At 32.6% G+C, this 15,096-nt stretch overlaps 1 protein-coding gene across 2 annotated transcripts; it reads right to left on the reverse strand.

Annotated features, from left to right (window-relative positions):
- Positions 1-799: 799 nt before the first annotated feature.
- Positions 800-14,653, reverse strand: LOC100780646 (origin of replication complex subunit 3). 2 transcript variants are annotated; one of them, XM_041007318.1, is made up of 19 exons: positions 14,597-14,653; positions 13,937-13,984; positions 12,510-12,641; positions 11,495-11,713; positions 11,175-11,349; positions 10,807-10,976; positions 10,587-10,717; positions 9,958-10,231; positions 9,759-9,833; positions 9,075-9,142; positions 8,901-8,994; positions 7,392-7,600; positions 6,907-6,976; positions 4,764-4,849; positions 4,130-4,207; positions 3,386-3,461; positions 2,576-2,703; positions 1,557-1,733; positions 800-1,005 (listed from the first exon to the last, which is right to left on the reverse strand). In XM_041007318.1, exons 3-19 carry the CDS (start codon positions 12,582-12,584, stop codon positions 900-902), a joined length of 2,211 nt encoding a protein of 736 aa, XP_040863252.1. In that variant the 5' UTR covers positions 12,585-12,641; positions 13,937-13,984; positions 14,597-14,653; the 3' UTR covers positions 800-899. The 2 variants fall into 2 exon arrangements, with proteins under 2 accessions (XP_040863252.1, XP_006592003.1); XM_006591940.4 differs by lacking the exons at positions 13,937-13,984; positions 14,597-14,653 and having other exon boundaries at positions 12,510-12,701.
- Positions 14,654-15,096: the final 443 nt, after the last annotated feature.

Raw genomic sequence — 15,096 nt, forward strand, 5'->3', positions numbered from 1 at the left:
TGACAAGTAGTCTTAGATATTTGGTTTTAAGTATAAATTGATGATAGACGGAAGGGTGGCCGAAACACTTGTAGCCAGTTAGTCTGTTCTTAAGTTATGAACTGTATTTAAAATGTCAAAAATAGCACCCAACAAAAGGAATCAACAAATGAACATCAATGTAATGACATTCAAATTCGAGCCTTGTGATCTGGTAGTTATATAAGGTTAGTTTGTTTAACCTTATTTGTTGAAATAAGCCTTTATTTTAATAAAATAAATTATTTTTTATTTTTTAAATATGTTTGTTTAAACTGTTTATACTTAAAAAAAAAAAAACATTTTTTTACGTATTTCATGCAATTTCTATGTTATTTTACACCCTATAATAATTTCTTGTAAAAAGGATATTGTTAGCTTCTACTACTATAGTTCCTAAAAATAAATTATTGGCTTTTGATCTCATTTATGAAAGTTGTGTGATCCTTATTTCTCTTTTGGTTTAGTTCAATTTTAGTTTTATTGGCACGCTAATATTGGGATATTAATTTTTATTACATTTTTTTTAGAATATCTTGATACGAAAGGGTTTAGAATATCTACGTACTAAACTGTTTGGAATGGAGCTTTTTCTCTAAATATTGCTGACAAGATAGCATGAACAACGCACTTCTGCAAAGAAATAATCTGTAAATAATAAATACCTTTTATGACACGCACATAATCTTTAGTTCATTTTTTCCGGTTACCATTTATTTATTTACCTTTTTTTTATATTATGGATCAGGTTCATCAATTAAACAATCAGCTGTATAGAGTATAGACCATAAATAATTTGGTAATATAAGAAAATACAATTATATCACATTTTAATGAGAAAACTAGGAAGACAATATGAAAGTAAAGCAGTAAATCTCGTATCAAAGTCCAAATGCTACTCTTTGAGCAAAATCCGGGCGTCTCTTGCTGGGCATTCTAACTAGTCCAGTAATCTGCAGCTCAGTAACTGCCCTACAAAAGCGTGCTCTATTGCAAACAAAAATTAAGGATTGTGACCGAGATCAATAAAATGTATTGCAATCACTGCAACTAGGGAGATGAAAATGGGAAATATACAGATACAAAATACAATAGGCATATCCTACATGCTAAAATCCTTTAAAGATCAAGACTCGAATCTGAACTACTATCATGAAGCACTGGAGTTGGCCTACAATTTAAAATCAGTTAAAGAACTCCGTACACTAGGTTCCTTTTAGTATAATATTTGTCTCTAAAGCAATTTCATGGTAGAAATCAGTTATTAAAGAATATATTTCCACTCAATATTATGCATTATGGTTCTTCAATATGGGACTTACATTTCTGGATCAATTTGAAGGATAAAGGCAGATATAGCAAAGATAAGATGGAATCATGGAAGATTGCAAGTTAAAATGCATGCGTGTATGCAATAAAAAATGACACGTGATATTATAACTTCAGAACTGCTAATTTGGGACAGACATCTAGCAAAGCACTTGAAGTAATACAGCTCATGCTGAGTGATACTGTGAAATGGAAAATATAAAGGATACTGAATCGATGCTTCGTTTTGGTCGGCAGATCCATTTATATCTTTTCTCTTCTTTGATGAGGGGGATTGCTTTGAATTTTGTTTCCGTTTATTTTTATGTTGAATAACAATTGTTCTAAAAGACTGGAACCAGTCATGAAGATTGATAAGATCTCCATGCTCTTGAGCCAGAGAATACCTGTAAATAAAGAAAAAAAGATACTAACATCAACTCACCTACAAGTAGAAACTTAAAGCTAAACGAAAGAAAAATTTCAGAGCTCCATTCTTATAGAAGCCTACTATTTATATTCAAGATTTAAGTATACATACAAGGTCGAACATGTTAATCAAATGTCAGCCACCAAGTACGAAGCAGGGCTTAGAAATATGTGTAAGAAGGAATAACATTGATTGAACTTGGAAATCTTTGTACTCCCACCCTCCCAAGAAAGAAAAGTAACAACCTTTTGGCATTTAAAATGAAGAGATAATTTCTTTTTGGGTATACAAAAGTTTAAGAGGGGGGATTGCCCCATACTGAGGTGGGCATGCTTTATAAAAGACAACTCATTGCATGAGGCTCTCACTAGGTGCGCAGTTTGGGAAAGGTAGATGTAGGCAACCTTACCCCTGCAAGCAGAGATGCTTCCAAGATTTGAACCTGTGACATCCGGTTACAAAGCAACAACCTTAATGTTGTGCCAAGGATCACCCTTGTTAGGGCATAATAGAGATAATTTATAAAAGAGGATAATACTAGAAGGATTCAGAAAGTATGCAAGTTGAGATAATTCTCACTCATCCACATTATTGAAACTGTAGAGCATATGGGAGGGGATATACTATAATTTAGGATATATTTATACTAACGAATTAGGATAAGTACAAGTCTAGTACAACTAAATACAAATCCAACCAAAAAATAGTTAAGCTATTAAAAAGATGGAAATAGCTATCTGAAAAAAAGCAAAGGAAAACATTATTGAAAAGTTGCAAGAATTGGAATGCTGTAGGCAAAGCACTCTATTAGATACTTACATAATTGAGGAGTCATGCCTGGATGGCAATAGGGCATTGCCACTCTTGCTACAACAGCTGCACCTTAAAATCTTATGGAACTCCAATAGATCAACTTGAATTCTTCTTCTTGGATCTCCAATCAAAACCTAAGAGGAGCAAGAGTTAATTAAAACTGCAGAAGAACAAAGAAAATTGTATAGAATTTAAATCTAGTGCCTTAAACTTTATACAACCTACATGCATTATAGAAATCCCACATATAAAAAAATGTATGCGGGAATGGAATCTTATTATTTGAAGTTCAAATAAATAAAGATTGGTACACAACATGCCCATTTTCAAAATGTGATAACAAACAGACATGCTGCTCCTGCATCTCATTCATGACGCATTTAACCATGCCAAAGAAAAATGAAATTTAGTCAGTGGGAAGCCCATGGGCATGTAAATTGGGATAACAAATGAACCTGGACCCAGTGGGTTACCCGCAAATGAAAGTTCATTTTGTTGAGGCTAACAACAAATATTATGAAGCTGCATTTATGAACAAACTAATTAATGATTAATGCCCTTGTCCTAGTTGTAACTTGTAAGCATAAATAGGATCTAATGAATTGGAAGTTGTGTTGTGATACAAGAGAAAGGATTTAGATCCTTAGTCAAAGTTGGGATTTAATTTGCAGCCTAATTTACTCATCTCATCAGTTAGTCAAAGTTGTGTATGAGCTGGCAGTTGCTATATCAGGCTGCAAATTAAATCGCAACTGTACATCTGTGAGTAAAGTAAATGATTCATTCAGTGGAGAAGATAATATTTGGATGTCTTACCAATTGAAGCTTCTCAACATTCTTGAAGCAGAAAATTTCATGGAAAGGCATGCCTTCAACGGGCTTCAAAAAATTTCTGTTCCATGAAAAGAATAACCAGTAGCCATACTTAAATACTACCAATGAGGAAATAAGAATATATTTCTATTTTACTTTTATACAACAATATAGCAAAGGCAACAAGTCAAGCTCTTCATATTTCCACTATAAATTTTGCCAACAAGTCGATGTAAAACACAATCTACTAGAAGTTAACTGATTGTGTTTGATACTTGATTACATTCATGCTAAACTATTGCAAGAGGCTCGGTGATTATAAATGTCACCTAGTTAGAGATATCAACTTCAAAATATAAATATTAAGGATGATAGAATCTTGCATGATTGATGGGAAAGCTGATCATGCATCAACTGTTTTATAATCTAAGACATTGATCAAACTATTGCCAAGTTTTAATTAAATTTGTTCAGGAAAAACAAAGAAAAGGGGATGCGGGAATAATGTAGGCAAACTAACAAACTCAACCAACTGCTTTTCTTTTCCAGTCAAGATTAAAACTCAAACCCCTTTTCAAAGGGACCTATTCCTTCCATTTCATATCTTTAGCATCGGTCAGGCAAGCTGAGTGCTTGACAATAGCTAGATTTAATGTATAACGCTGCTAATATCAAGTCTTCCACCATCAGTCAGCTTAAACAGGGAAAAAACGCAGTTAACGATACATAAATGAAAAAAACACTTACCTAAGTAGATAATCTAAAAATGCGATAGCTTGTAAATTTAACATTCTCGCATCCTTGTCAATGTTTACTGGATATCTCCTGGAAATATAAATAGTTGCATTCATTATCCCACAAAAAAACCAATCACATGCATTTTTTTTAAATAAAATAAAAGACTCTGTTATAACAAAAGAAGACTGGATTATATCTCAAACCTTTAGAAAAGCTTTATTTTAATATCAACCTTTACACTTTTTCATAAAATATGAATGATGGCTTCTTGTTATTTGTTAAAAAATAAAAATAAAAAAGAACAAGTTACAGTGACACCCCTTTAGTTTTACTCTAACTACACAAGCACCCCCTCTGTCTAACGGTGTTGACTTCTGTTAAATTTCTAATTAAATTAAGCACATACCCCTGAAACTCAAAATGGGGTCTCTTCACTCTCTCATTCCCCTCACACAGGTTCTGAAGGATAGGACGGATGCTTTTAGATATAACTGGAGAGGATTACATAGAATATAGAATCTATATCTATTATGTATTTGGACATGGTACCACTTGTACATATTAATGAAAGTTCTTTTTTTGGCTTATCTAAATTGTGATCTATAAGGAAATAACAAGGAACAAGAAAGAATTAGAATGTTACTTGGAATTGTCCTTGGAACTCTTGCGTGAACTCTTTCCATCTTCACATCTTACTGAAGATTGCAAGATTTTCAATTTCTCATGAATCTGCAAGAATTTGTTATTTGGAAATTATTTGCTTTGACCAGGAACCAAGTTATACAAGATTTGTGCATTTGCTATCTCGATGAATGCAATAAGAAATTGGCAAAACGATACCGATAGATGATTGATAGAGTTGTCCTTTCAAACACAACACAATAAAATCAATAGTCTGTAAATCACAAGAGTAGTTATGTACGTCACTTCTACACCAACCATCTAATATATTTTTCTCATTGAGAAACATTATCAACGAAAAAAATAAAATTATTCCACTAGGTGAGGTTGACTACATAGATCACACAATGTCTTTTAGTCATTCAACTCGGTTATCTATGAAAGCAACATTAACAAGGAAGAAACATTATCAATGAAAGCAAAATACCTAAATTACAGGAACCTTTGAAACAATTGTCAGTACTTAGTGGACCACCATATGGAAGAAAAATAAAGCAATTTGTCATATCTTACAAATTATAATGCATAAAGCATTGTTTTCCTTGTCAAGCCCACAAATCATATAATGAATCAATCATTTGTTCAAACACTTGGGAGTTGGGATGCCCCCCAATGTTTCCAAAATTCCTACACTAAATAGACCAGAAAGTTGAGCAGTGTGAGAGTGTTAAACATCCAGCCTCACGGCTTATAAAGCATATTATAAGTGCTTTGCATGGTGTCCAAATCTACGAAGAATCATTAGTAATTATTATCCAGCTAGGTGATATAACCTAGAAGCCTCAAGTTGCAACTTTTTGAGAAGAGCACCAGTTATGAATTTATTCTGATTTCAAGAATGAATTTTAAATCTCAAATTTTCAGGATCAAACATCATAAGAATCCAAATTCCAAGTTTTTTAACCCACAAGAATATTCAAGAAATAAGTCACGCAAAACCAGAATTGGTCCTAACTCCAAAAGCATGTTTTTAAAAGATGTTTTCAATGAGCAGCCATGCTCATCAGCCTAGCATCACCAATTCACTTTAATATGATATGCTCTCTTGCTAGCCTAATCCCAATGTGAGTAACTATGGGCAACTATTAACTTCCCATAGGTAAACTCTATAGCCACTTACCAATTAATACAATGATTTTAATTTTGAACCAAAACAACAACAGTAATAACAATACATGACTCTTAGATAGCTATAAAATCCTAATAGGAATCCTGAAGAAAAATAAAAACAAAAATAAAGGAGAGTAGTAAAAAGACATGGCTAAGTGAGAGTAATGTGATAAACTGATAATTCAAAGAAACAAATGCATATTACTCCCAAAGTAACTTCCAAATAAGTTGAGTTCATAGAAAAACCAGTAACTGATGCAGTATCCAAATCAGAAAGGAGTTAACTGACCATCTTAAGACCCATGGGTGGGCCTACCCACCATATTAACTAACTTGTCTATTCAATTGTTCCAAAGCTAAAAGATTTTAAGCTTTTAAACAGGGATTTATAAATTGTGATCCTCCCAAAAAAAATCCCTCTATGCAAAAACAGAGCATTTTGAGCACACGACACGGACACAGACACGTGAACACCTGTAATGTCCAAAATATAGAATGTAATACGGGTGTCGTGTCGGTGTCGGACACTGACACGGACGCGTGTCGGACACCGGACACGGCAAGGGGCTGAAGTGTCCGTGCTTCATAGCACACAACACTAATCATCTCCATTGTGATGTAATTCACTGATCTACTTAGAATTGTCTAGTTCAGAATTACATACTTGTGGGGAAATTAAAAACTAGTTTTAATTGGATATCAGTCACTACCAACTCTGCCAATATCTACTACTCCTTTATAGTGTATAATTTAATTCATTGCAGTTACTAAAATCCATCAAAGATGCCTGCGGCAGGTTGAGGTCAATGAGTACACTTAGCTTGCTGACCTTCTGTTGGAAGCCACTAAAAAGAGAGCATAAGCAATATCATCATCTAAGATGTCAACATTTAATAATTGGATCCAATTACTCCAAAACATGGTCTCAACAAGGAAAAAAGTTAATTCAGAAAAATTAACATTCCCCACAACCATATATTCAAGTTTAAACATACCTCTGAAACATCAGCAGTAAGTTTTTCCCAACTCTCAATCAACTGATATAGCATCCCTGTAGGGATATCCCTGCATAATTTCCATTTTCCCATTAAAAGTATATAAATGTATGAATAGACAAATAAAGAAGGAAGGAATATTTCAATTTAATCTCAATGATTATCAACACCAGCTATTGTGATGTTATCAAATTTTTTTGTTAGAATATTTGGTCTCCTACTCCTATTCTTTTTTGAAGTCAATAGTTTTCTATTTCTTTCCTATTAGATTCAGGCAATAGAATACTTCATAACCTGGTCTTGACCATATAAGGAGGTATCTGTATGCTTCAGATGTCATCTTATATATAACAAAATAGATTTTATGGCTTCCCTACCCATCCTTCCTCCTTTTCTGCTTAAATATGCTCTTAATTAGGAACAAATATTGCTCTACATCAACAAGTTTTTTTCTGAAAGAAGATAAGCATCAAATTCCTAGTTACCTCACTTTGCATACTATTTTGCCAATAATACCACCGCTTTTCATGATGGAATATTGTTGTCTGGGATCATTTGTTGAGGACAAATCACGATCTTTTTCATCCCCCACATGACAATCAGAAACCCTTGAAAGGTATAAATCTTGACTGAGAGCTTCACAAAACAAATCCAATAGTCGCACTCTGCTATACTTTCCAGCTTCATATAGGCACTGAACAAAAGGAAAAATCAGGATCATGAACTCCAACTTAGCCACGGCAACAACTAATTACCAAACAATTTCAAAAGAAAGAGTTTAGGCAATCACAATGAATACAATATTTTCCAAATTTTTTTATTGGCAGATGAAATCATAGCTACTTGCAAGGCAAAATACTAGAATGTCCATCTGCCATAAAAAAAAAAGGAATAATCAAGAAAAAAGCTTCATCAAAAGGAACAGGCATGGAGAATATCAAACATACAAATATAAAATTCAAGATCGTCTCATAATCCTTCCATGATAAGATATCATTAAATAACTATGATACACATTATAAATATATGGTTACCATGCTTTAGGATCCAGAAAGCACAACCTTAAAGATCAAATAATCTCCATATTTTGGTTTAGTTTTTATTTTGGGATGACTGTACTCATTCATAACCTTTACTAAAAGCTGTTAAGAGTGTTTGGCCAGATTGAAGGTTAACCTCCCTCATCTACACCCTAGTTAATGCTTCCTTCATTTGCTCTATCCCATTAAACCCCAACACTATCCCACAGGTACTACTCACAGCACCCAAATAGCCAAAATTCAACCTAAAACTACAGTCCTATTGCTCCCCTTACCTCACATAAATCTGATGAACCCCCAACTGGCCATTTACTATCTTTGATTCACCCTAGAAAATTCGAACTCTGACTTGTGAAATTCACAACAACGATAGGAAAAAGGTGAGGATGCATATCCTAACATACACAATTTCCCATATAGTTAGACAGTTGTCTGTTAGACTTCCGATATAGTTAGACAGTTGTCTGTTAGTTAAGTTTGTTGTTGCAGATAACTGTTTGTTAGATCTGTCAATAACTGTTGATGTGACAGTAACTTATCTTCTCAGCTTGTAGCACAAGCTTCCATTGTAATATAAATTCCGTACCAACATTCAGAATAACAAAATGAAAGCATTTCATATCTAATTTTGTGTTCTCTTTTCTTTGAATTCTCGATCACAAACATTAATGAAGATTCATCCAAAGGGTATGAGTATAGTTGACAACATGAATTACTTTATCAATTTAGTGTCCATATTAAAACTTCTTTTCCTACTCAGTTACGAAAATTTTCAGTAGTAACTATATAATGTACCAAAAAGCTACTTTTTGGATTGTTTGGATTTCTACGGTCATCAATTGATCAAGTTGTAATTTAGAAGATTAACAGAAGAAGTTTCAAAAGCAATAACCAATAAGACTATAAGAGTGGATGATGAGTGCACAGGATCAAAAAGCAATTGCTAAATCTTACCAGAACTGCAGTGCTCCATAGCTTCTGCACTGTCACCAATTCTGACAAACCCTCAGACATGCTTTTTTGAGTCGGATGATCAACTGTTTGATTCCTAGATTAATTTTAACCAAGGGGTAAACTCATTGTCAAGCAAATCTAAATTAGAACAAGAAAATTTTTAAACCGTAATACCTTGCACACAATGGAAGTTCATCTATGTATTTCAAGAGAGTCTCGGGTGATAGTGCAGATTTTCCCTCCTAACAACCCATTTATAGTCAACCATTAGAATAATAAAACAAACAGTAATAAGATGACAAGAATTATTTAAAAAGCTTGACAAGAACACCCAGCAGTTTGAAGCTTGGATGAAATACCCATGCCCATAGGGTGAAATGTCTAATGGATCAAACACTAAACCAACCAAAAAAATAAAATTAGACCAACTTGGGCTAAATGACACTACTTGAAATGTTTGAGAATGAAAATATGCACACAAAAAGAATCCTAGTTTGCTGAGAGATGTGTGTGTGTATATATATATATATATATATATATATATATATATATATATATATATATATAAGAATTGACAGATAGTACAAAAAAATGGTTCATGATGAAGGCTGCAGCCAAGCCAATGGTGACAGATTACAGGACAGCTTCTAAGAGCTTCTACAACAAGCTAGAAAACACTACAACTTCTACAGCAAGCTAGAAATATAAAACATTAATAAAACATAATCAAACAACAACTTTAACAACACTAAAATAAGTAATCAAAACACTAGACCCAAAAGCTATGTAATTATGAAGTCAGATTTGAAAGAGTAAACTCAGAGAAAAGATAATTCATTAGAAGAGTTCAAGACAAACTTTCTGATCTTCAGCGAGTGTTTGCCCATGTATGACACTTAGAGGTTCCATTGAGAAATGTAATAAGCAAGCTACCTGAAAGATATAGTAAAAAAATATAACATGTAAAAGACTAGGTTATATACTCGGTTACTATGTACATAATTCATACAATGAAGATACAGATAACACTCAGTAACCCAAAAACTGCATTATTAACCTTCAAAGCTCTAATAAAGGATGTCACTGTCCCATCCTGGTTGATGAAGTAGTTTCTTAGGAAGACTGCCACTTTATAACCAATACTAAACGTGGTGCAATGTTTCAGAAGAACAGCCTCAACAATTGCATCCATTCTCTCGACTGGTGTTCCAAGCATAAACCTAGAGGGACACAAACGCTCAAGAGCATGTGATGGCAGAATGTTTCTGGAGGCATCCACTGTCGTTGCAACTCCAAATATGAAGATGATTGGTACCTTGACAACCCATTCACTAGTAGAAAAAGAGGAAGAAAATGAAAACCATTTCATATCATCTAAGCAAAAGTCACCATTATACATTTAAAATAATTAAACAAATATTACAATCTCCAAATGTCAAAGAATACACAAGGAACATATAAGCAGGGAGGCCTCAACAGTTTTGGACAGTACAAAATAGCATTATTTAAACCACATAGCCAACCCCACCGAATGGGAAAAGGCTTTAGTTGTTTTATATACATGGTGAGGCCTCAACCATAGTTGACCTAAGCAAAGAATAACCAAATCAAATATTCAAGATGAACTTATCAAATCACATCACAAATATATATAAAAACGTTCTTGCAAAAGATGCTTAAGCATACCTCAACATCAAGATAAAATCAGTTAAGACTGATCCACAACATCTCTCCAAATCATTAACGATCAGCAACAGTGGTTTATTGTAGTTGACTTGTTCTCTATACCATGATGCTAAGATTGATATATCAGCTGACTGCTCACATCAGCATTAAGAAAAGGAAAAAGTAAAGGAGACAGTACAAGTAGATAGAATCAATGAATTTAAATACAAGAAGCACCCACATCAATAGCACACCCAAGAAACTCTTGCAATAAGGCTTTCAAGCAACCAGCAATCCCATTTTTTGATGAAAACTCCAGTGATGAAAGCTTAGCCACATGGCATCCATGGGATTTCAGGAAGTGACCAAGCTCTTCAAATGTCAATATATCATCAACGAACTCTATGTTTCCTGCCAATCATAATTCAACATTAATATTTTCTTTTGAAATACAAACATTGCTTTCACTCCTCATACTAGAGTATGATGACCAGAAGCAACTCAAGTAATCCACATGCTCATGGAATTGATAAGCATCTGTCTTAAATTTACCCAGTTTCCAAGAATCAAAGCATTCAGGATATTTACCAGAAATGTGAACACACTTACTGGTAGAAACGAAAGCAGTGAACATCTGCCCAGGAGTAGTATTATTTAGAGTGGGAAAAGACCGAGTTGCTTCAGCAATAGTAGGTTCTCCAAGCAACTTAGTAGCGTTGAAGCACTCCAGAACCCATTTTTGTATATCATTAAATACAATGGCATTGAGATCTCTTAAAACATCCTGCAGTAGAAAGAAGACTCTTCACTAATTTACTTGCTGGATCACTCCAGGGTAAAGAATGAAAATAAATTTTATTGCCTACGCAAATATACAGCAAAACCAATTACAGTAAGGTACAAGATTTGGGGGAAGATAAATAGAGGACCTTAATGGTAGATTCAATCTTTGCCCAAACAATGTCAAAAGCTTCAATCTGCAGTTGCTGAAACAAATGGTGATCACATTCTTCAGTCATTCTTCCTCCAAGTTTCTTTGCACCTTGTGGAAATGATGAAGATAACTCATTTCTCTTCCACAATTTTCCCTGAGCTGTTGGTTTTCTATCTTTTCTCCGGGATGAAGCTTTATGAAGAACAAAGAATGGCTATTGAACAGAATCCAAATGAAGTTTAAATCAGCACTCTGCCCACATTAGCTTGAAGGTAAAATCTAACTAAGAGTAAAACCGACTTCTACAGTTCTACATATAACACTTGTTCTTTTCTAGCTTCCCCCATATTGTAAAGAACATATTAACCAACAGGCATCACATATTTTTTTCTTAAAAAAAAAGGAAGTCTGGCAACTAGAACTACTACAATGGATTGGAGACACCGATCCATCATGAAAATATTTTTATAGAGGTCAGATTCGACATTATTCACTTGTTATGATGCGCGAATGAATTACTATCAAACAGCGACTATAATTGCATTTAAATTTTGAAATTAGTCAAATTGCTGATATACATTTCCAATCAATTTCAAATGCGAACCAAATACAAAAACGAAAAAGTAAAACCTAGTTAGGAGTTGAATAGGCGAAAACAAAAGACAAGCAGCCACGTTATTATTCTCACCGGATATAAAATCAGGAGCCAGTATAACTAACTGGAGCAGTTAAAATTAAGATCAACAAGATAAAATCGAAGAGAAAAGCGCACGCCACTCATCTATGAGATATACCTAAGGATACTATTAAGCATCATTGAGGACCGAACTTAATAATCTTATCGTGGAGAACAATCACTAGCCATTTAGAGTGAAGCAATATTCGAAATTATTAGTAAAATAAAACACTGTTAAATTGGACAAAGGCAAAGCGGAGAGATATGTACAAAATAATCAGAGTTTTGGGGGGGGGGGGGGGGGGGGGAAGCAAAGGAAAGGAGAAGAGAGAACCTGAAAATCGTTCTCTACGACTTCGGATGTTGTTGACGGAGGCGTTGAATCAGCGACACTCCGAGAAGGTGCCATCTGATGAAGATTTGGAATCTGCTATCAACACACGCGAGAGCGAAGAGAGAGAAGGCCCTGTTTGAAGAAAATGAGATCGAGTCGCCACTGTTATGGCGGGAAAAGACAAGGGTAATAATGGAAAGTACTATTCCACAGCCTCAACCCTCCCGCTAAAAACGTTTCTTATCTACGTAATTTTTTTTTTGAGCAAAACGTATTTTTTTTTTCTCTTCCGGAAACACGTGGATGTATTTGCTAGAGGGGGATAAAATAAAGTATATATAATTGCATTTTTTATTCTTAATTTTTTAATTTTTTGATGAATTTTATTTTTAATTTCTTAATTTGGCATATTATATTCCTAACTTTTAAAAAAATTATAAATTTTATCCTCCATCAGTTGTCCATTAATAAGGAAAAAAATTAAGAGTATAAATTTTTTTAAAAATAAAAAATTTAGGATAAAATTTGTCAAAAATAAAAAAATGAGTGTAAAACTTACCAAAAAATTAAAAAATAAGGAACAAATAATGTAATTATGTTAAAAGTATAATGATGGAGGGTAAAATTTATAAATTTCTAAAGTATTAGTAGTAAAATACACTAAATTAATTTATTGGAAGTGAAATTCATCAAAAATTAAAAAACAGGGATAAATGTGCAATTAAGCCAATATATAAGGGCAGAAAATAAAAAAGTTGAATTTCCTTGTAGTTTTATCAAATAATATTTTTTTATTATATCCAAATAAATTTTAAACAATTACAGTAAATTCATCTAAAATATTGATAAATATAATTTATTTTGATAAATTTATTTTTGAAATAAATTATAGACACAGATGATCATTACTATAGACTAACCATTCTATTAGCCAAGGATATGTAAAAAACAAATATTTATATAGTACCTGGATATATCAGGTAGGCTACAAAATATATTTATATAAAAAAAAATTATTAAAGTAAAAAAAATATCTTTCATAGAATAAGGATATTCTGATAATTGTATCATATATTCCTGTAAAAATATAATGTGAACCAAATAAATGTTTTGATTATCTTTGAGAAAATAAAAAAGTTTCTCAATAAATTTTAATAATTGACTAAACACAATTTTTTTAAAAAAAATACTTATTCAGGAATGTCAATTCTATCATTATATTTTTGGAAAAATTATTCTCAAAAATCGAATTAGGTATCCTAATGCCTTAAAAAAATGTGTTATGCAGGATTTAGTTTCAATTTTTTAAAAGATATTAAATGGAATAATATATATCATTTTCAAAATATCAAATTGAGATATAAAAATATTATATGTTTGGTAGTTAAGATAACTATTCTCTCCTCTTGTAATCAACCATTTCTAACCTGATCCGTATCGGTTAAGTGCTTCCATGTTATCTCCAAAGGCCGTTCCTAAAATATAAGTTCCATAACGACATGATCTCAGATTTCCTCATAAAGTTAACACATTTCTCACTATATAGTTTGTATAAACGAGGAGAAAGCCAGACCTAGAACTAAGACTTTACAATAGCAGCAAACTATACATCAGAACAATATCAAAACAAACGTACATATTTAAGAAAATTCAACTATAAGGTGTCAATTTGGTACAAGAATGCAAAAAGAGATTTTGAACCATGACACTCCCATACTAATATAAGGGCAGCAGCTCAAACCTGTACGTGAATAGGGAAATCTCAAAACACATTAGGGTTATTCACTACATCTCTAAATTAAACATATAGTTATTTTGTTTAGACCCTTGTAGATAACCTCATTCAAATTAACATTGAGAGACAAATTTTGAAGAGGAAAGCAAGAAACTGTAAAGTCCATTTTATTTTCTTCATCTTCATTGACAAGCAAGCAAGCTTTTCAATTTCTTCCTATTACTCCTAACTTACCAAGCATATATATCCTAAATAATCACATGCCAAAAGTAAAATGCTCTTCACATGATCACAAAAAGGATCATTCATAAACAAATGAATATGTACAAAAGGAATAGGGAAGGAAGGTTACCTTTCCAGCTTTTGAAGTCTCCAATATCATTCGAAGATGACGTTTTGGATTGAAGTGATAATCATGATACATCATCATTTGATATATATATATATATGTGTGTGAAAATAGAATTGTAATTTTAGTTGTTATGTTTGCATAAAAAAATATAATTTATTTGTTATTATCTTATATTTATTACTTAATTATAATTTTCAATTTTCAAATAAGTATTATTAAAAAAAACCATCTTCGTGGAAAGTTTTATCTTCTAAACTTATGTTAACTTTAAGATTTTTTTTTATTCTCCATCTAATATAAAGATATATATTAAACTAAAAAAATGGAAAAGAACAAAGACAAGACAGTCTATTTTAAAACTAACTTTTTTAACTTATATTTTAAAGTATTAACTTAAGTTAATTATATATTATTTATTTATTGTTTGGGAGGCAGTCTTGAATTGGGCTGCCAACAACGAGCTTTAACGTCAAGCCCAGTATGCTCATGTACAAATGAAG

The sequence above is a fragment of the Glycine max genome, chromosome 12, assembly GCF_000004515.6.
Source record: "Glycine max cultivar Williams 82 chromosome 12, Glycine_max_v4.0, whole genome shotgun sequence".
Lineage (NCBI taxonomy): Eukaryota > Viridiplantae > Streptophyta > Magnoliopsida > Fabales > Fabaceae > Glycine > Glycine max.